Source organism: Gigantopelta aegis, chromosome 12 (assembly GCF_016097555.1).
Source record: "Gigantopelta aegis isolate Gae_Host chromosome 12, Gae_host_genome, whole genome shotgun sequence".
Taxonomy (NCBI): domain Eukaryota; kingdom Metazoa; phylum Mollusca; class Gastropoda; order Neomphalida; family Peltospiridae; genus Gigantopelta; species Gigantopelta aegis.
Genome location: NC_054710.1, coordinates 18,914,402 through 18,937,801, shown reverse-complemented (window position 1 = coordinate 18,937,801; position 23,400 = coordinate 18,914,402). Strand labels below are relative to the sequence as shown.

The 23,400-nt window shown below is 37.0% G+C and overlaps 2 protein-coding genes across 6 annotated transcripts in view; one reads left to right on the top strand and one right to left on the bottom strand.

Annotated features, from left to right (window-relative positions):
• The window catches only part of LOC121386779 (POU domain, class 2, transcription factor 1-like), a 69,231-nt gene extending 56,552 nt beyond the window's left edge, over positions 1-12,679 (top strand). For all 3 annotated transcript variants that reach the window (XM_041517793.1, XM_041517792.1, XM_041517794.1), the window contains 4 exons: positions 2,482-2,595; positions 5,949-6,191; positions 9,803-9,872; positions 11,311-12,679. In XM_041517793.1, coding sequence (XP_041373727.1) covers positions 2,482-2,595; positions 5,949-6,191; positions 9,803-9,872; positions 11,311-12,110 — 1,227 coding nt within the window. In that variant the 3' untranslated portion in view covers positions 12,111-12,679. The remainder of the gene's footprint in view (positions 1-2,481; positions 2,596-5,948; positions 6,192-9,802; positions 9,873-11,310) is intronic.
• A 4,541-nt stretch (positions 12,680-17,220) lies between these two features.
• Positions 17,221-23,400, bottom strand: part of LOC121386787 — a 103,978-nt gene continuing 97,798 nt past the window's right edge. For 2 of the 3 annotated variants that reach the window (XM_041517801.1, XM_041517804.1), the window contains one exon: positions 17,221-22,341. In XM_041517801.1, the coding sequence (XP_041373735.1) occupies positions 22,236-22,341 (106 nt within the window). In that variant the 3' untranslated portion in view covers positions 17,221-22,235. The other variant, XM_041517802.1, reaches the window with a different exon arrangement.

Genomic DNA, 23,400 nt, shown 5'->3' with positions numbered 1-23,400 from the left:
AATGTTATAAAGGTCCTGTATGTCAAAGTCGCACAAACAGAGTCAATGTTATAACGGTCCTGTATGTCAAAGTCACACAAACAGAGTCAATGTTATAACGGTCTTGTATGTCAAAGTCGCACAAACAGAGTCAATGTTATAACGGTCCTGTATGTCAAAGTCGCACAAACATAATGGAATACAAATCTAGATAATTATGATAGGCTATTGAAGTCTTTTTGGTAAAACATGCTTGCATGGGTATACATTTTCACAATTTCATTACTACAGATATGTAAAGTTTAAAATTCAGTTATCAAAATACCAAAAGTGTGACATCTTAGGTTATTCCCGTGGAACTTTCATATATATATGTTTGAGTTTTTGAAGGCCATTACTAATTATATATATAAAGTAAAGCTCTAAACTTCGAAAATTCTATAAATTCGATCTCTTTACCTAATTCTTTGGTCCCGCCTTAAAGATTTAATTGAGTATGCACTTCTAAAACTCGATGTGTGTGGATTGATCAAACTGTCGTTGCCAATAGTATTTTCAAGACAAATAAATTGTCAATTGTGTCATTCAGGCGAAGCACGCCTGTCTCAGGTGGTCTTGGCTGTCGAGGATTAAGGTAACAATTACAGAATAATGGATCGCTGACTAAGCCTGTGTTTGGTTATCGGTATTGGTACATGATGGAGAACCTCCCTACATAATACATAATTACAGATACAGTCTGGTTAACTTCAAAGAACATTTGTAATAATTGATAGCACTGTTTGTTTTACTCTCAAAGGCGTGAATCATGTCAAACTTTAGCTTTGCTATTTACGTATCAGCCAGATCGGTTTTATAAAGTTCTGCTTTCTTTTCATCCAGGCAATCTCACATAGGGCCAGAAATGGGGGAGGGTGGCCAAGCAATCTCACATAGGGCCAGAAATGGGGGAGGGTGGCCAAGCAATCTCACATAGGGCCAGACATGGGGGAGGGTGGCCAAGCAATCTCATGTAGGGCCAGAAATGGGGGAGGGTGGCCAGAAATGGGGGAGGGTGGCCAAGCAGTCTCACGTAGGGCCAGAAATGGGGGAGGGTGGCCAGAAATGGGGGAGGGTGGCCAGCTTGGAGAAAGAGAGGTGCGAAGCGTAAAGAAAGGAATAAAGGAATGAAGAAGAACATTTAAAAGATGAAATTTGCCAAATAGTTTTTAACAAAATCAAGTGACGTTTGTATAGTTTTATCTTGAATCATGAACGTGAAACGATAAACATGAATTTTCTTTTTTTATCACAGTGAAACACCCCCCCCCCCCCCCCCCCCCAAATTGTATATATTTTACATAATGAAATAAATAATATAAAAACGGGATAAAAGTTATGAATTTTAATTCCCATATATGTATAAAAGTACGAGTATTCAGTACTGTGTCTTGAAAATTAATAAAAGATGCACCATTGAAGTGTTTGACAGCTTGAGCTAGCACATGTTTAGACAAAGAGATTAATAACGTCATCACTGATTGGATGAAATTTGACCTCTACTGGCTCTTGAGATAACAGTACATGTAGCTGTTCTGCTTACTCCCACTTGTTAAAAAAAAAAATGGAAACCTTTTGTTAATTTTAAAATCCTTTATAATTATTGGATACACAACATTGAGCAGTCAACAATAAATACATTTATATATTGTTTCAGTATATTTTGTTATTTCAAGCAGTTTGTATTGCACATAAACCTATTGCTTCGGACTAGGATACTCGACCTAACAGAGCTCCGTACACGGGTGTTGATTGTAACCAGTTGTAAACTCTGGGTCCTTGGTTTTAATGGAGTGTAATACCCTGATGGCTATCTCACCAAGAATGATGTTTTTGTTTAGGCCTATGTCTGTTTAATCTCTTGACCGCCTCAGTGACTTCGACAAATGTCTAGCCTAGTGGCAGTGGATTGACACTACTGTAGGTCCGACTTCAGTGACGGGCAAGGGCCGTACCCTCGGGGGGGGGGGGGGGGGGGGGGGGGGGGGGGGGGGGCAGCTGCCCCCCCCCCCTGAGAAACTTGTCCTTTTTTTTTTTTATATATATCTCCAGTAATAGCATAGAAATGTTTAATCTTTATAGTATGTTAAACATTATTTATAAAATTTAGTGCCCCCCCCATGGATTTTGGTCAGGGTACAGCCCTGCGGGCCATATATACTTTGGCAGACTTTAAAATCACAGATGTCTGAAACACAAGCCATATTGACCACCATTTATTTATTATTTTAAATCATGCACGAGATACTGATGTCTGGGCAGGCCGGTCCACTTGACGGATAGGAATTTGTTCCAATAATAGAAATGAACGGGTGCTTAAGATTGACAAGAATGACAAAAGTGGGACCGGCAAACACACGTTTTAAAAAAATAATTTCGGTCTCAGAGATCGAGAATCGGTCCCAGACCGTGAAAAAAGGGCTTTTCCCTACCATATATGTATATATTTGTTTTCTATTCCAGTTACAACCACTACAGATTCAGCCTTCGCAACTTCAGAATCTAGGTCAACAACTTGTCTTTGTAAACCCAGCTCAGCTAGCTGCTGTCCAACCACAGCTCTTGGTACAAAATCAGGTAACCAATGAAATGACTTGTCTTTTATTAACCCAGCACAGCTAGTAGTGCAGCTGCTAAACCAAAAAATCTTGCACATTTGAGTAGAAGTATGAAATTTGACACAAATATACCATGACCCACTGTGAAAAAATTCGGATATAGATCCAAGTCAGCAACCACTCGTGGAGCCCATGGTGGCCATTTTGAAAAATGGCAGCCAATTCAAGTTAGATGTCATTATTATATGTATTGAACACTTGATAGGAAGTCCTATATTGCTGATCCATTCATGACCTTGAAGTGACCTTAAGGTTATTTTCAAGGTCAAATTCTTTATTTTGCAGTGTTTTAAGCAGGGTATACATTGAGATTAAACATTTGTTGAGCTGGGTAATGTATTGCTTTAACAATGATCTCAAAAAACCGATTTACTAATTTTTGACTTAGTTATGGCCACTGAACTTTAAATCGGTCAATGTTGATTAAAATTAGGCAAAAAAAAAAAAAGTTGCATTTACTTATGTGTTTCTGTGGCCAGCTGTCAATTATTCCCAATAACTGTGGTTTTCTGACCAGAGTGTTTTTTTAAAAAACCCAACTACAATTGATATCTCAATATTTGGTGATTTTTGTTGGTAAAACAATCAAATTTATTATCAAATTAGCTGTCACAATCAGCTATCGATTCATCAAAATGTCTGTGACGTTCCTTCATTGTTGTCTAGTGAAAATACTTGCCGGAAACCACTTTTTGAACTAAATATTCCCAGGTATTTTCCATTGAAAAACAAAATACTAAAGCTGCCATACTGTAAACTAAACTGTTTCCTGTTATTCTATTGTTATTTTCAATGAGTGTCGTGTGCAAAACGGCGGGAAATATGAATTGGGGAATGCACTGTATACAGTGTACAGTATGTTGTCTGCAATAGTCAGAAGGTTAATGGACATTATTGCTTAATATCAACAAGTATATTGGTATATTTAATTAATAAATGGATTAAATGTGAAGGCTATTATATATAACGGATGCAGCCATTTTGTTCCATACCAGTGAATGTGCCCTGTGGGTAGCCGGCGGTTACGTAATACTTAGCGCATCATGTTGGGAATTAGTCTTAGGACTGAAGCAACAAACATGCGGGATGATGCATTGCAATGTTCTCTAATAATGTCCATCCCAGTAAGCCAGCAAATAGTATATATTATTTTTCAATACAAAATAAACCTCCATTGTCAAAGTGGCTACAAAACAAGTTGTATTTTCTTAGTTAATTGGTCTATTCTTTTAGTTGTCTCCACCTGTGATTCCTGATTGGCAGGTGTATATTTGGTAGGTAACCAGACATGGCAATTGCCACCCTCTAGCCTAAAATATATATACCAGTATTATTAACATCACAGGGTATTGTGATGTAATTGTTACCAATCTGATGTGTCATGGTATGTCCTAATATTAGTCTTTGTTTAATGTATGTAGTGGATCAGAACCTGTGTCACCATATTGCTGTACAAAATGGGCATTATCAACCGATATAGTTTATTACTTAAATAATTCTGTAAAACGTTTGATTAAGTAGACTGTCCTATCTAAATTCAAGGAACTGACCAAATTCGTAGTCCCAAAGAAAAGAAAATTATCATTTGGTTGTGGTGGGTGGTTGTTTTTGCTGCAACATACCAATAGGCCTAATAGTGTGCATTTTTTTTTTCTTTTTTTTTCACAGAAAAAAATACTATAACCCCATTTAGTTCTGCAGGACTCGAACTTAAGAATTTGTCTCCCACGGCAATTTTTAAAAGAATTGCAATGGATGAAATAGTCCACCGATGGCAATTTTGAGCCTGCTATGGCAGTTTTTTTAAAAGTGACATTTGCAGCAAATAAACCTGACTGAAATGCTATCTTGTTATATGTAGACATCTTTTAAATGAACAAATGTTAAATATTGGCAGATAATGTAAACCAGGTGTATATATTTCGCCATTGTTGAGGAGCTTTACCGACGGCACAAAAGTGCTACCGGTGATGCTCTCTACCTACGGCTATTTATATCTCAATGACGGCAATTGCTGTCGGTGCCGCCGTTAAGTTCGAGCCCTGGTTCTGTTAATAAGCGATGAAGAAGAAACAAAATTGCTGCCCCCAATTACAGAAATAATCATGTTTTTTTTTAATTCTAAAATTACACGTTTTTCATTTTTTATACAGTCAAGGTCAAGGTCAAGGTATGCATCTTTCCAACACATAAAAGTCATACTTGACTTCACTTTCCCTTTAAACTCAAGTTGTAGAATCGGATGCAGCTTACAGACAACTTAAATTGAGAAGAAAATTGCAATATTGTGCTGAGTGTTATTGTTTGCTATACCTAGTTTAATCAATAGCTTGTAATCATTGTGTGTTAAGTTATTAAATCACCAATAAACTGGGGGAACAGTCTGTTGTATGTCTCTTTAAATTGAACGACATGAAATACTGACATTGTGTATGTCTTCACTAAACACACTAATATTGTATGCTCAGTAACATTTCCAGATTTACAGTGTTACTTTTCAGAGCCCCGTTCCACGAAGCGATCTTTGCCCTAAGATCAACTTAAGTGCATAGGGTAGCTATGTGCCTACGGTAATCTTAGGGCTCAGATCGCTTCGTGGAAGGGGGCCCTGATGGTGTTGGCATCAACTTGTATCAACTGTTATGCTTAGCTCAACATTACGTTTTCACATTAAAGCTTCATTTCTCACAAACAGTCAGTCTTAAATCGGTGCAATTTGGTTGATAGTTTCATCTGTGAATGTTGGGAGCAGGATGTAGTCCAGTGGTAAAGCACTTACCTGATGCGTGGTCGGTCTAGGATCGATCTCCGTTGATGGGCCCATTGGGCTATATCTCGCTCCAGCCAGTGCACCACAACTGGTATATTAAAGGCAGTGTGATTTGCTATTCTCTCTGTGGGATGGTGCATATAAAAAAATCCCTTGGGAACATATAGTGGATTTACCTGTGTAAGACTAGGTCAGAATTGCCCAATGTTTATATCCAATAGCCGATGATTAATAAATCAAAACAAACATTGACAATGTTAATCATGTACATGTTAAAAAACAAACCTTTTTTTAATGGTGCAACATTTTTATCTGAAGAACTGATTTTCCAGACACTATGCTTATTTCGATGTCTGCTTTATTCACCTCACCCGTTTATAATAGACCAGACCTTTATTCACCTCACCAGTTTATAATAGACCAGACCTTTATTCACCTCACCAGTTTATAATAGACCAGACCTTTATTCAGGGAAGTCATTAGAATAAAATGTTTTAATTGTGTGATATTCTTGTGTGAAGAAAAAATTGGTCTCTTTACAGCATGCAATTCCAGTATTACAGAACGTGACGTCAGCCTTGACGGCGGGGCTACAGGTGACATCACAGATCACAACCACCACCGCAACTCCCATCACCACCACATCACAGACAACACAACAGCAGCTACAACTGCAGCAGCAGCAGCAGGGCACCGCGGTAACAGCTATATCAACACCAACAACTATCAACCTTTCACCGGCGTCTCCCCCCCTACAGCAGACATTACAGTTGACTGTGGCAGAGGTAAACAAATAACCTCTGCTTTCTTAATCCATTAAAGTTTCACGCTATGAGCAATCATCAGGTAATGTGTAACTGATGATCGCTCATAGCGTAAAACTTTAAGTAGTAACAAAAGGTGTAATGGTATATATATTTATACTGGCTCCCCATGCGGTAGAGCACTATACCAGCCACACCAGGAAAAATACTGTATATATATCTATCTAAACTGGCATTATGTGTAAACTGGCACAGTTTTAAAATCCCGTTCAGCTACCGTTAATTTATTAGGGGAAAAACACTCTGTTGGCACCGGATGCCTTCTATTTTGGACTTCGGATGCAAATTCAAGAACAAAAGAATGATTCGTGTAGTAATTAGCTCTGCCTACATCGGCCCACGATTTTACCTCTGCTGTCTACACCGGCATATGATCATACCTCTACTGTCTGCCAGTGGTCACCTTTTAAACAAATGACGGCAGTTCCCCAGTAATTAGGATACCACAGAAAGTGTTATGAAATAATCGCACCTCTTTGAAGGCTTAATAAACAATGAACAACACCTGTAGTAGTGTAGGTGTAGGTAGCAAGATAAATTGGATTATTATTTGTATGTGTTCATATCTGCATTACATCATACCGATCTGTCTAAAACAATAAATTCAGACCCCTGTTTCATGTGATGTTAATCGATAAAATAATGGTATTTATTCTGCTTGTTGTTTAAAATGCATTCTGATCTGAACACATATTTTATTAGTCAAATGTTGTTATCGCACTTTGAAAAGTCGGGACTAAACTTGTGTCCTGCTTCTCACAGGTAGGTAGGTAACTAGGTTAACGTGCTTATATACCACTTCCTCGCCAATCTAGGTACCATTAGAGTAGATGTACAAATGTGATAAGACCAAAATGTCCAAAATAGCGTCCGTTAAGAATCAGATGTTTTTCGAAAAATTATTATCTGCTGTCGGCATGTTGACCTACTAACAGAATGAGTTGAATCTGATGGATGCTACGTCACAGGTCTGATGTGGGTCAAATAGACTGAGCAGTGGGTTTTTCCTCAAGCATTTTACAAAAAGTCACTGTATTAATAACTGGGATGGTATTTTTGTTTTTTATTTTTAATACTTTAATGTTTATGTATTTGTTTTATATACTGTATATTAATAATGTGCTATAATCGTGGACCTTTAAAGTATGGTAAATAATAAGTAAGTTTTTTTTTACAATTCTTGGTGTACAAAAGGCATCTATTTTGTTAATGATTTGATAAATAATCAACATAATTTTTTTGCTTATGAGGATTTTTGTAGGTTTTATCAACTGAATGTAAATAAAATTATTTACAGTATTATGGACTTTTGGATGCAATACCAAATGAATGGAAACACACACTAAGATTTAACAGTTTTAATAAATTAGATAAAATACACAATTCAAATGTAAATCTTCTCAAAAAAACACGAGAAAGTAACAAAGCCATTTTACAAGCTTTTCATTGATAAAATAAACGAAAAACCAATTAAATCACAACAACAATTAAATAAAAGGATCAATTGGGAAAGTGTTTATAAAATGTCTTATCGAATAACTGACTGCAAAATTACAATCTTTTCAGTTTAAAATTAATCACTGAATATACTATACTAACAGTAAACTGAGGCAATGCAAACTTTGAAACTGAATTAGCTGAATTTATGTGTTGAATGTCAGTATGTTAAAACTATTTGGTATTGCTTCCTAGATGACCTATATATAAAATGTGGCAGTCGTAACTAACGCCACTGAGGTACTTCTGTTTGGTCGTTTTAGTAATAGTCCAAACATTGATATTATCAATCTTTGTTTACTTTTAATAAAATACTATATACATATTTGTAGAATGAAAAAAACTCAGCCAAATTATATTTCATGTTTAGCTCAGATACGTCGTTATAAGCAGATTGAATTGTATTCTCTTTATCTTTACCCCCCGGGAAAAGCTGGTAAAATAAGAAAAAAGTGACAATATCTTAGTTGAGTACTTCACTTGTAATACATATCTTCTTGTATTAGTAACTGTGTGTTTTAACAGAAAATGTAACATTTCATTATGTACTGTAATAATATGTTTGAAGCTCCGAATAAAAAATTGAATAATACTTTTTAAAAAGTTCCCACAACTCGTATATCAAAGGTTGTAAGTGCTGTCTTATATATGGGAAAATGCATAATATACAAAAGTGCATTGATTTATTCATCAAACATTTGGTAATTCCAATATAGGATAGTCTTAGAGGAAACCCGCTACATTTTTCCATTAGCAGCAAGGAATTGTTTTATATATACTTTCCCAGTCAGGACAGCACTTACAACAGCGCTTAATATACCAGTGATGTCCGCCCACTGGTTGGGGTGGAAAATGAAACAAAAGAAAGGTTTTATAGAGGTGATTTAATCCTACAACGCAAGCATCTGAGGCGAGCGTTCGACCAACTGAGATAGATCCATCCCCATGTTTGCTGCAAGCCCAGTACCAACATCATTGATGTAGTGAACCATAGGGCTTGAGGCGAGCGTTCGACCAACTGAGATAGATCCATCCCCATGTTTGCTGCAAGCCCAGTACCAACATCATTGATGTAGTGAACCATAGGGCTTGAGGCGAGTGTTCGACCAACTGAGATAGATCTATCCCCATGTTTGCTGCAAGCCCAGTACCAACATCATTGATGTAGTGAACCATAGGGCTTGAGGCGAGTGTTCGACCAACTGAGATAGATCCATCCCCATGTTTGCTGCAAGCCCAGTACCAACATCATTGATGTAGTGAACCATAGGGCTTGAGGCGAGCGTTCGACCAACTGAGATAGATCCATCCCCATGTTTGCTGCAAGCCCAGTACCAACATCATTGATGTAGTGAACCATAGGGCTTGAGGCGAGCGTTCGACCAACTGAGATAGATCCATCCCCATGTTTGCTGCAAGCCCAGTACCAACATCATTGATGTAGTGAACCATAGGGCTTGAGGCGAGCGTTCGACCAACTGAGATAGATCCATCCCCATGTTTGCTGCAAGCCCAGTACCAACATCATTGATGTAGTGAACCATAGGGCTTGAGGCGAGCGTTCGACCAACTGAGATAGATCCATCCCCATGTTTGCTGCAAGCCCAGTACCAACATCATTGATGTAGTGAACCATAGGGCTTGAGGCTGGTAGCTACTGGCTTTGTAGTCTGTACCGGCTCCCACCCAGTCATAATGGTTCTGTGTATCGGACAGTAATCTGACTGGTTGGAACGAGAAAAAACCCTCAGTCAGTTGAATGGATCCACCGAGGTGGTTTGATCCTGTGACACAAGCACCTCAAACGACCACACAACCGACTGAGCTAAATCCTGGTGTGTCAGACAAGTATAGTGTATACCAGTAAAGTGTGTCTCAGTAAAGTGTATACCAGTGTGTACCAGTAAAGTGTGTATCAGTAAAGTGTGTACCAGTAACGTGTTTACCAGTAACGTGTGTACCAGTAACGTGTATATCAGTAACGTGTATATCAGTAAAGTGTATATCACATGTTAATCTTGATGTCTGTTTCTATAATAGTAATTTCTATCATTTATTTTTGCACTTTTTTGCAGGAGGAAAACATTGATCTGGAAGAGCTGGAACAGTTTGCTAAAACATTCAAAAGAAGAAGAATTGAATTAGGTAGGTAGTCTGTAAGTGTCCTTTCATTTGTGTTATTGTTAAACTTATTATTATTGCTCTAGCTGACACAGTGCTGCACTCACTTGGGACATAGATTCTTGGGACCCTTGGAAGTAATATTGATTCTTGGGACCCTTGGAAGTAATATTGATTCTTGGGACCCTTGGAAGTAATATTGATTCTGGGGACCCTTGGAAGTAATATTGATTCTGGGGACCCTTGGAAGTAATATTGATTCTGGGGACCCTTGGAAGTAATATTGATTCTGGGGACCCTTCGAAGTAATATTGATTCTTGGGACCCTTGGAAGTAATATTGATTCTTGGGACCCATCGAAGTAATATTGATTCTTGGGACCCTTGGAAGTAATATTGATTCTTGGGACCCTTGGAAGTAATATTGATTCTGGGGACCCTTGGAAGTAATATTGATTCTGGGGACCCTTCGAAGTAATATTGATTCTGGGGACCCTTCGAAGTAATATTGATTCTTGGGACCCTTGGAAGTAATATTGATTCTGGGGACCCTTCGAAGTAATATTGATTCTGGGGACCCTTCGAAGTAATATTGATTCTTGGGACCCTTGGAAGTAATATTGATTCTTGGGACCCTTGGAAGTAATATTGATTCTTGGGACCCTTGGAAGTAATATTGATTCTTGGGACCCATCGAAGTAATATTGATTCTGGGGACCCTTGGAAGTAATATTGATTCTTGGGACCCATCGAAGTAATATTGATTCTGGGGACCCATCGAAGTAATATTGATTCTTGGGACCCTTCGAAGTAATATTGATTCTGGGGACCCATCGAAGTAATATTGATTCTTGGGACCTTTCGAAGTAATATTTCGAACTTGGTGCTGAAGGTCTGTAGATTTATTCAGCCAGTAACATACTTGTCCTATCTCATTTGTTGTTAATATTTTTGGTATATAACGTTCCTTAATATAATTTTATCGTGAATTTGCTGTAAATAGAAGAAATGTTTTTACTTTCATTTAATGATGCTATATATTGCATGCGTGTATGTCATGTAGTGTAAATAAACTGACATTCCATCTCATCTCGTAGTCTAATGTTTCTGAACCAAACTCTGGCCTGGGTCGTAGCAAAGTGGTAAAAACGCTCGCTAGGATCGAACCCCGTCTCATTCCATCCAGTGCACCACGACTGGTATATCAACGGTCATGGTATGTGCTATCCTGTCTGTGCAATGGTGCATATAAAAGACCCCTTGCTTGCTACTAATGGATAAATGTATTGGGTTTATACATGAAACTATGACCAAATGTTTGACATTCAACAGCCAATGATTAATAAGTCAGTATGCTCTAGTGGTGTCATTAAACAAAACAAACTACCAAATCTAGGAATCACAGAAGCACGAAACTGTGCTAAGTTTTGTATTGTTTCATCACATGTTGTTATTGTTGACAGGATTCACGCAGGGCGACGTCGGTGTAGCGATGGGCAAACTCTACGGCAACGACTTCAGCCAGACGACCATTTCGCGCTTTGAGGCGCTCAACCTGAGTTTCAAGAACATGTGCAAGTTGAAGCCTCTGCTACATAAGTGGCTGCAAGACGCGGACGCCGTGGCGCAGAATCCGGCCGTTATTTCAGGCGGGGAGGCCGGATACGCCAATGACCCGATCGGCCGACGCCGCAAGAAGAGAACCAGCATCGACACATCGGTGCGGGTAGCACTGGAGAAGAGCTTCCTCCTCAATTCTAAACCATCGTCGGAGGAAATCACATTACTGGCGGACAATCTAACCATGGAGAAGGAGGTGGTGCGCGTCTGGTTCTGCAACCGGCGGCAGAAAGAGAAGCGGATTAACCCCCCCGCGTCCTTCACCTCTGCTCAGCTTCAGATCGTACAGGATCTGACCTCTGCCGGCTCCGGCCTCATGGTCCAGTCATCGTCCAGTGCACAGAACATCAACACTGCATCGCCGACGGCGGTCACTTCCCCGGTAACGCTGTCAACCGTGTACAATGTCAACATGTCTTCTTCGCCCATTCGGACTTCCATTCCCACGAGTCTGACACAGACCACGGTCTCAATGCCAGAGCATAAAATTGCTATGGCACCCGCTGTCGTTACAGTGTCCAAGGAACAGTTGGTTGCCAAGGCAACATCTGTAATGACGGGAAGCGTTGGGACGTTGACGAACACTTCACCACAGAACATGGTGCTGAGTGTGACGCCGTCACAAGATGTCGATGATGTGTGACATTTTTTGTTTGTCTTCATCGACAAACTGAACAGTGCATTTTGTTGTTATGAGTTGTGTTTGTTAATAATAATGAGCCAGGAGGAACGTTTTCTTCCTTTCCATAGTCCCGCCCAGAGCTTTGATTTAAAACAATCAACAATACCTAATGATCAGCAAATAGCTAGAGTGATCATTATATACATAGAACAACAAAAATATATATCTTTTTTTTTCAATTTTACAGTTAATTAGATAAATGGACAGGTCTAAAATGTTGACATAAATCATTTGAATGGAATGCAGACAATAGTTTTCAATGAAATTAAAGAAAAACTAAATTAATGTTCACATTTCTTTTATTGATCTGTATATTTGAGACTGTTTTAAAAGACGTAGATGGCAATGTCTTGGAGTGTATACTGGTCTTCATTCACTTTGAAAGTAACAGTGAGAGTTATACTGAAATCCATTGGGCTATTTCTCATTCCAGCCAGTGAACCATGACTGGTATATCAAAGGTCGTGATATGTGCTGTCCTGTCTGTGGGATGGTGCATATAAAAGATCCCTTGCTACTAATGGACAAATGTAGCAGGTTTCCTCTTTAAGATGACATGTTACAAATACCCAATGTTTGACATCCAATAGCTGATGATTAATAAATCAATGTGCTCTAGTAGTGTCATTAAACAAAACAAACTCTTTAAGCATTATAGATATATGAAGTTGCATGTTGGACAAAATTGGGCTTTATAAATTCAGCCCATTATTTTACCTCTTGCATTAGTATCTTTTAAATTACATGCTTTCTGTAACCATCCATAATTACACAGGAACACCGCACCCACCCCACCACCCCCTCTACCATTGTGGGGTCTGAGATGAGTTGTGCCAACCAGGTTTGAAAACTGGGTTAACCCATTAAGGAGATTGTCCCCGTCTTGTTTACAGTGTTGACCGATGTCTCTGCCCTACATAGCCTTTTTAATGACAAACATTGTGTAATAATTACTTTTTCCTGTAGAATATCGGTGCCCGAACATCTACACAATGGTTCTGGTCATCCTGTCTGTTACAGTACTCTTTGGACGGGATTTTACATTTCAGTACTCTTTTTTTTTTATAGACAAACAAATGTATTATGTCCATATATCTGAAGTCAGGTGTGGGGACACAGCCTCCTCAAGTGTGTGTGTGTGGGGGGGGGGGGGGGGGGGGGACTGCCCCACCCTTGAGTAAAATAAAATTTGGGCTACTACAACCCATAAAAAGATAAATTGTGTGTTTCTGGGAACCTGACCCAATGTAGACTATAAATTGTGTCTTTCTGGGAACCTGACCCAATGCAGACTATAAATTGTGTCTTTCTGGGAACCTGACCCAATGCAGACTATAAATTGTGTCTTTCTGGGAACCTGACCCAATGTAGACTATAATGTTTTTTTCTCTCGAGGTATAGTATTTTCCCTTTTTTATTTATTAATATTTAGGTGCAAAGAATACTTCACAACATTTTATCATTTTAAATATGATAAAAAAAAATATTTTTAATTTGTTTAAATGACTTATATGTACATGTAAATACCTAATTTTTTTCAGCACATTCCTGGAAACTATGTTTTTAAAGGCCTAAACAAGATGACAAGAATATATTGAATATACAGACACTGATATTCTAAAAAAATAATAATTCAGTTAATTTGAATTTTAGTCACAAGGAAATGTTGTTAGTTGGAAACGTTTTAACAATAGATGTAAACCTAAGTTTGTGAGTACCATTGTGAAGTCTGATGAAAGATTTCCATGACAGAAGTGCTATCTGGTGAGTTCAGATTACTCTGAATGTTTGTCAGTTTATCAAACAGCATCTCACTTAAAAGTATATTTATATAGCAATAACCTTAGAATGTGTAATATGTAAATAATGAAATTCATGAATTTGTTTGTATAATTATTGCATAATCCAAATTTCTGTGAATGCAGTTATACATGTAGTAGCAATTTTTTTTAAATTAATTTTGTTCATAACTGGTTTCTGCAAGAAGCATATTATATGATTAATTTTAGGATAATTGGAGTAACAGGGTCTTATACAGGCTTTCTGCCAGAATGTTTTGAAAGATTATAGTAAGAGAACTACTGTTTAAAATCTGTCAAATACATGTATTGCAGTATTTAGTTTCAAATTTGGTTCATACTTTAAGTAGTTATGGGTTTAAAATCATGAACCAAATTGTTAACAACTACGATAAATTACTCTCCTACCTTTAATTACCGTTAGATTCCCCAAACATTTTGTCAAAGACACAAATCGTGAAAATACCATTACAATGACACAGATTCCATATATGAGAGAGTAACAATGTTACCGATATCCACTTTGCTGAGATTGCGTAGGGCAAAATACATGTAGTTTTCCGTCGTCTGCCATTTTGCTTGTTTATGGAATACTCTTCAAGAGGGGTGGATAGATATGACATAATCTAACAATGTCATGACATGTGCTAAGGTATAATGCACTCATCATGACATCAGATTAATTAAATCACATACTTAGGAGGCTTCCACCCCTCTTGAAGAGTATTCAACAAAAAAGCAAAATGGCAGACGGTGAAAAGTTGCATGTGTTTTGTCCTAGGAGATCTTAACAAAGTCGATGTAGGTGATATGGTTTCACTTTAATATGTGGAATGGGTTTTTCACGGTTTATATTTGGACAAAATGGCAGACGGTGAAAAGTTGCATGTGTTTTGTCCTAGGAGATTTTAACAAAGTCGATGTAGGTGATATGGTTTCAGTTTAATATGTGGAATGGGTTTTTCACGGTTTATATTTGGACAAAATGGCAGACGGTGAAAAGTTGCATGTGTTTTGTCCTAGGAGATCTTAACAAAGTCGATGTAGGTGATATGGTTTCACTTTAATATGTGGAATGGGTTTTTCACGGTTTATATTTGGACAAAATGGCAGACGGTGAAAAGTTGCATGTGTTTTGTCCTAGGAGATTTTAACAAAGTCGATGTAGGTGATATGGTTTCAGTTTAATATGTGGAATGGGTTTTTCACGGTTTATATTTGGACAAAAAGTGTAGAAAATCTAACGGTAATTAACAGTAGGAGAGTAATTTATTGTAGTGAGAAACATGCGGTTCTGACTTTAGTAGGGGTTATGATCTGTTGGTTTTATTACGTACCATCAAATTACTTTGTGGCACAACTGTACTGCTTGAAAGAAATAAGTGAACACGAAGCTAGTAACAGCAAACATTTATTACCCATGTGGTTAAAAATATCTTGGTACATATAAAAGTGATTCGTCCCACTAAAACCCCTTTCGTGTCCTAGACGGAGGAGCCAGCCGAGGCTGCCAACTGTGCCCATAACAGGCGTGCACTACAACAGCTTGCTGTGAATGTGCATGTTAAACACGGACTTGACTAGAACTCCGAGTGGGATGTAACACTTCACACAATGATGTCGTTCATTGGCTCTTTACAACCGTACAGGAATGTCAACCAAACGAGTTGAGTGAAATAAATTATGGGTAATAAATAGGATATTAAACTCGCTACCATTTTGTACTTGCTAAAGCTCTCGACAATTGAAATTTATTTCACTCGGGATATAAACATGATAGAAAATGGAAGCGTGTTTAATATCCTATAATTCTGACCGGTGTATTGTCACTGGGGTTCTGTATATTAACATGGACGTTGTATCATTAGCAATGTATTAATGCAGTTTGTGAATATCAAAACAACACTAGTTTATTAAAACTGAAAGGTGTTTGTATTTTACATTAGAATATGGGAAAGGCGAAATTTTGCTGTTAATTCATCAATACAATAAAAATACAAATTCAAGATCGCTATTAAAGAAAAACAATCTGTGATTTTAGGGATAAAAACTTGTCCGAGTAAAATGATTTGCTCACTGCAGAAACCACATTTGAAATGTACTTGATGAACTTTGTCTACTAACTGAACATGTAATGGGTGATGTACGACATGCTAATAGAGTGCACATTTTATACTGCTGCCAACCTTATATGGTCATAGAAAGAAATATATATTTTAGATAAAACATCCAGAGTTTGTTGTGATTTTCATTACTGGCTCATTTAGAGTTTAGACTCTGGAGTTAGGAGACTGTAATGCTTTCTTTCATTGGAGATTCGGAGGCGGGACGTAGCCCGGTGGTATAAAGCACTTGCCTGATGTGCGGTCGGTCTAGGATCGATCCCCATCAGTGGACTCATTGGGCCATTTGTCGTTACAACTTGTGCACCATGACTGGTATATCAAAGGCTGTGGCATGTGTTTTCCTATCTGTGGGAAGCGCAAATAAAAGATCCCTTGCTGCCTGTCGTAAAAAGAGTAGCCTATGTGGCAACAGCGGGTTTCCTCTCAAAATCTGTGTGATATGTGTGACGCCATATAACCGTAAATAAAATGTGTTGAGTGCGTCGTTAAATAAAACATTTCTTTCTTTTTTCCTTAATCCTATCATTTAGTAAGTGTCGGGTACAGGTCAAGTTTAACCTCGGAGTACTCGGTGCAGTATGTTTTGGACTCATGGAGGCCCTACTGGTAAAAAGACATGCTTGATGGACAGTCAGTCTGGGATCAATCCCCTTCTCGTTCCAGCCAGTGCACCACGACCGGTATATCAAAGGCTGTGGTATGTGCTATCCCGTCTGGGATGGTGCATATAAAAGACCCCTTGATACTAATGGAAAATTGTAGTGGGTTTCCTCTCTAAGACTAAATGTCAGAATTACCAAATGTTTGACATCCAATAGCCAATGATTAATAAATCAGTGTGATCTAGTGGTGTTGTTGTACAAAACAAACTGAAAATTTTATAAGGCTCTCAGGTTAATCTCGCAGATCAGTTGCCAACAGATTATAGGATGAAACGCCCTCAGTAGACATTTTTTTGGTGGGGGGGGGGGGGGGAGGAGGGGTACACGCCCCACAATGTACTCTTTTTTTTTCTTTTTTTCTGGTACTCCTTATTTAGGTGAAAATATGGCTTGTGCTCCTCTTCAAATATTGTTCCTACAGGCCTACATAGCATCTGGCCCCAACTTTCAAACTTAAAACACAAAGATCAAAAAAAGCTTCCACTTTTGTTTATGAAATTTATTTACATGTTGTGAAAATGACTAACAAAACAGTACGGATTTCAACAAAATGTTATTTACACTGTTCCAATAAAATATTTAGGTGACGTATGAATAAAAAGGGCATACAAATTGTACAAATATATTTACAAATCCATGAACAAACATGCAAGTTAAAAAGGATTTAAAAAATTATACATAAATTCATAATCATTTACATAATTGTGATTTGTTTCCAAACTCACAGAGTCAAATGAGCAACAGGAAAAGTGTTTCACACTATCTGTGTTCAGTAATTTATACAAGAAAAAAACATTGAAAAATATAAATCAAGATATTTGACAGTTTGTGTGAAAACGACCGTGATGAATTTACATGTTGGGTTTCACATATAGTACAGTGTGTTGGAAATGAGATGAAATTTTATCATCAGTTGTCACTAGTTTGTACCAACCGATCAACCTTCGATTAGATATGCAGTCTGTTAGAAACACACTGATCTATTGACTTCAGTCCTTGAGATCACCATTATAAATGTAGTGCAGTCGGTTGAGCTGCTCATGTCGCAGGATCGAACCACCTCGGTTCAACTGATTGGGGGTTTCTCATTCCAACCAGTGCTCCACAACTGGTATGTGCTTTCCTGTCTGTGGAAAAGTGCATATAAAAGATAATGGGAAAATGTAGCAGGTTTCCTCTGATGACTACAGTAAAAATTACCAAATGTTTGACATATCCAATAGCCGATGAGTAATTAATCAATTTTCTCTAGTGGTGTAGTTAAACAAAACAAACTTTATGGTTGTGTTCACTGGAAAACATAAATTTACCTTTAATACCCATTCAATATTTGTTTTTATTAAGTACACATGAAAACAAATGCCAAATTCTAGTATCCATCAATTAAAAGTGTAGGAACATTGTTCTGTGATGTCCAATTATGGTTTTTTAATGATCAATTCACCAGAAGAATTAAAAAAAAAAATTCATCCTAATCGATAATTAAAACATCCTAAACAGTATACAGGTGCAAATAAACTGAAAACAACTGGGATTAGGTAGTCGGCTGAGCTTCTAAAGTCGACAGAAATTTAAGCACAATCGTTTTAAAGTTAAGTAAATTTTTTGTTTAACAAAAGCATATTGATGATCAAACATTTGATAATTCTAACAGTCTTAAAGGAAGCCCACTACATTTTTCTATTGGCAGCATGTGATCTTTTATTAAAAAAATAAATGAAAAAGAAGTTTGTTTTGTTTAACAACACCACTAGAGTACATTAATCATCGGCTATTGGATGTGAAACATTTGGTAATTCTAACAGTTAGCAGCCAGAGATTTGTTTTAATGTACTTTCCCTTCTAGACAAGAGAGCACATACCAGTTATGGGGCACTGGGACTGCCTGGCCCCGTGCTTATAAACCTTAAAGTCTAGACTTTAACGTAATGCTATTTGAATGGCGTTGCCATGACGTTAAAGTCTGCACTTTATTAAAGTCTAGACTTTAACTTTTATAAGCACGGTCCCTGGTCTAGATCCTGCCCCATCAGGTATAGGTAAATTCATCTGAATCGTTTCACACAAACAAGAAACATAATTTACACAGCACTGCATTGAAAACAACAAAAATAATTATTAAATTCAAGGCACTTTTTTGCTTTGCATGTCAGCAATAAAAAATAAACTGCTTTTTAAACAAATAAAATAAAAAAAAAAATTTTAATTAATAATTTTTCAAACCATTCATAAACCATATATGAAAATGATAATTAATTATACCCATAATCTTTCTTGTACTGCCCGATGCTAGTATCTTACAGTAAATGCCCTAAAAATTATTGTAGAGTGTTTTCCTAGTGCATGGTTTTTTTGTTGCGGTGCACAGGAGCAGATGCAAAATTTCTGAAGGGGTGTGTGTGTCCAAATGTGATGACTAATCTCTCCTTTCACACAGAACAGTTAATATAATCTCGTTTCCCCTTAAAGATTATGATCAGTTTTCAAAAAGGGGGGTGGGGTTGTGTCCGGACCCTCCCCTGGATCCGCTACTGGTGTGGGTGTGGAAAATGGATGTATGAAATATTTTTATTTAGTGGTTTTAGCGAGCACCGTTTTTAAATGCAACAGCGCACTGTTCAAAATGCAGGCACATGGACAACAGTGTTTGTAGAAAAGGTCCCCACAATTTCCACAGATCACACCACAGAGATTATACAACTAACCTAAATCAGATGGCCTAAAATGTGGTCAATAATAAAGTACTTAACAAAATCTGGGTTTTTATTTTTTTAAGTCTAGTTCTATAATACCTGGACCAGGCCTGGCATTCATGAAATGTTCAGTCTGAACTCAAGATACTAATAGAAAGAAAGACATGTTTTATTTAAAGATGCACTCAACACATTTTATTTACGGTTATATAGCATCAGACATATGGTTAAGGACCACACACATATTGAGAGAGGAATCCTGCTGTCGCCACTTCATGAGCTACTCTTTCCAATTAGCAGCAAGGGATCTTTTATATGCACCATCCTAGACAGGGTAGTACATACCACAGCCTTTGATATACCAGTTGTGGTGCACTGGCTGCAAGAGACTGAGACTTTATCGCCATGCGTGCGACATCATTTGAGACTGAGTCCAGACTGTAAAACGTTTTCTAAGCATGGGCCCAGGAGTATTAATGGGAATCTCAATAAAGCACCTGTCTCAAAAATATTAACCCATGGAGCTCGCTTCAGGGACCAAATATCTTGAGATTCTTATCAGAAACATCTACGAAAAGACAAATAATGTTTTATTGTAAAGCTGAGATCTTATTAATTATGAATCGCCTATCAATATTTCACCATGATTACTTTATGTAAATAAATAAGTACTGTACTTGGTCTGTCAGTTACAGGCAACATTTAACATTGACATCAACGACAAGCTTAAGTAATTTGAAAATTGATTAGGAATTAGTTTAACACTGACAAACTGTGTAGCAATCTCTATAATTTGCATAGCAAATTGTGACCTGATCTCAAAACAATATCAACTGTAATAACAAAAAATACAATTCTTGTAAGTTAGAAAATTGTAGCAAAATTGAAAGTATGTGCTATATTAAAAATAATTATTTTAATACCCAGTGACTCATTGAACGGTAACAATGAATTTTAGGAATATGAATAAAGATTAAAAACATATATCAGCTAAAAATGAATATTCCCCCCCCCCCCCCAAAAAAAAAAACATGCTCAACAAAACAAAAACCAATTGTCAGCTACCTAAATTAAAAGGATTATGCATTATTGAAAGGGGATCCATGGTTACGGTGTAAAACATGGCTGATTCTTGCTTCTGAATACATATTATGTAGCATGCTGCTACTGTGGTTTAATGAGAGTTGCCCCCCACCCCTTCCTCATCCCAAGTAAAGAGCGGTACAAGTATGTGATTGAAACATTTCTAAAAAAGCTGAAAATGATACATGTGTGCTGAAGGCACATAACTGAGTGCAGAATGCAAGGGAAATTAATGAAAGGAAAAATATTTTAAAAAGTCGAATTCTGCCAATTAGCGGAAGAATCCCATGCCTGGTGGTAATATTTCAAACTCCACATGGAAAACTTGTTATTTAGTTGGAGTAAAATGACATCACAAGGCTACTCTCCTCTTTAAGGTAAAGGTAAACATTGTTTTTCCAGTTTAATTGTTACATAAGCTAATTATGTTTGTATGCTCAGCAATGTAAAACTAACAGTGGTGACATAACCGTAATACTACAATTAAGTCTAGTTTAAAAACTAACTGTTGATTGAATGTTCTTTAAGTAGAATCAAATGGCAAAAACTAAACAGCAGCTGCCAAATGTTAACACTTGGTGTATAAACAAACAAAACAGAAAGAAAAGTTCTGTGTCAATTTGCACTATTTAACTGGAATACTGAAGACCAAAATAAACATTAATTGGCAATTAGATTAAGTTTACACGATTATTAATGCTCAATTCTGTGAAATGAAAACTGGTAATGTAATTTTCCTGAATCTCAATGTGTGTTAGTCTCTAAACAAAATAAACAATAGTTAATTTTACTTGCAAATTATATTTGTTTCTTTTGCCATGTCGTATTTTACTACAAAATTGCAATCTCTTTAGCACCAATCTTCTGGCAGCATAATAACTGTCAAACACTAAAAGTTTCCAGTCCTTCCAGTTCTTCAACTAAAAATTTAAAAATTAAATTACTTTATCTTGGAATATCTTCTCTTAAACTGACTTTTAATACCTTCAAAGAGTTAAGCTAAATTCCGAAACTAAAGGTCTTCACTTTTTAAATGAAAAGTTTTTTTTTTTTGCAATCACACTATTCCCTCATACATATAAAGTATCTCTGGTACATAATCACAAAATACTTAAACGTAAGGGGTTAACAAATACTAGCAAATCTTTAATCTAGTCAATTTGCACCACTATGACGGAGAATTTCACATTTTGAGAAAAACGTTTTCAATTCTTTGCCATGTGATCATCGGTACTCATCGAAAACAGGGTTGTTTTTGTAGTCATGGTAACAGTGGTTTGTTACTTGGTAATGACCAACAGACTTTCGGGTCCATGATTCTGCAGACATGTTACTGTGAAATCCGGAAGTATGACATCATTATGCTGGATAATTTAATACTGGTGCATTCTCGGAAATCCTTTAATTCTGGTACTGTTAACACATTTATTTCAAGTTTATAATTTGCACAATCTCTCAAATAAATCCATGCTGGAATTGCTAGTACATTCTGTAGTTTTTCAATTCAGGATTTGCCTGTACATTTGACCTAAATCCTTCAATACTGCCAGTACTTCATTGAAATCACTTAATGTGAGCATCAACACTTAATGTGAGCATTACCAACACTTTCTGCAGAGTCCATTCATTTCAGTATTAGCATCTCCATTAAGTGCACAACTGTCCAGTGACTATTTCACATGTTTAAGCGAGTTATCACTGACATCACAATAACCTCACACTTTTAATTGAGATATCGCCGGCACCGTAATGACTTGCAGGTACAAGGAATTTTCACTTCTTCAATGGGGAATTTATAGTCGTACGTCAGTTCTTCACCACGCAAGATTCTGAAATTAAGTAATATACGTATCAAAACAAATATGGCAAGAAACTGTCATTTATAGTCGTACGTCAGTTCTTCACCACGCAAGATTCTGAAATTAAGTAATATACGTATCAAAACAAATATGGCAAGAAACTGTCATTTTCACTTCTTCAATGGGGAATTTATAGTCGTACGTCAGTTCTTCACCACGCAAGATTCTGAAATTAAGTAATATACGTATCAAAACAAATATGGCAAGAAACTGTCATTTTCACTTCTTCAATGGGGAATTTATAGTCGTACGTCAGTTCTTCACCACGCAAGATTCTGAAATTAAGTAATATACGTATCAAAACAAATATGGCAAGAAACTGTCATTTTCACTTCTTCAATGGGGAATTTATAGTCGTATGTCAGTTCTTCACCACGCAAGATTCTGAAATTAAGTAATATACGTATTCAAACAAATATGGCAAGAAACTGTAATTTTCACTTCTTCAATGGGGAATTTATAGTCGTACGTCAGTTCTTCACCATGCAAGATTCTGAAATTAAGTAATATACGTATCAAAACAAATATAGCAAGAAACTGTCATTTTCACTTCTTAAATGGGGAATTTATAGTCGTATGTCAGTTCTTCACCACGCAAGATTCTGAAATTAAGTAATATACGTATCAAAACAAATATGGCAAGAAACTGTCATTTTCAACTCCCAAAAAAAATCCCAGAAAATGTCCATGTTGCTCCCCATCACTCCCCTCAGACTTGTTAATCCAAGTTAGGCGAACAATTAATAGTCAAACTATCGTGCAAAAAAATGGGGGTTTTATATGTCCCCCAAAAGATATACTTTTTTAAACTCAAAATAACATTAGTACTACAATGTATCATTGGTAAGCATGAAAACCAAACATAATAAATAGAAATTCCACCCTGTTGTATAGTGGAGGAGTAAGCAAGCTAAACTGCATGGACAGAAACCTGATCAATTTGTGATGTAAGTCCTGTCTTATGCAATAATTATGGAGAAATACACGAAAGGTGTCTTTTGCATTACATCACTAATTATGTATATATAC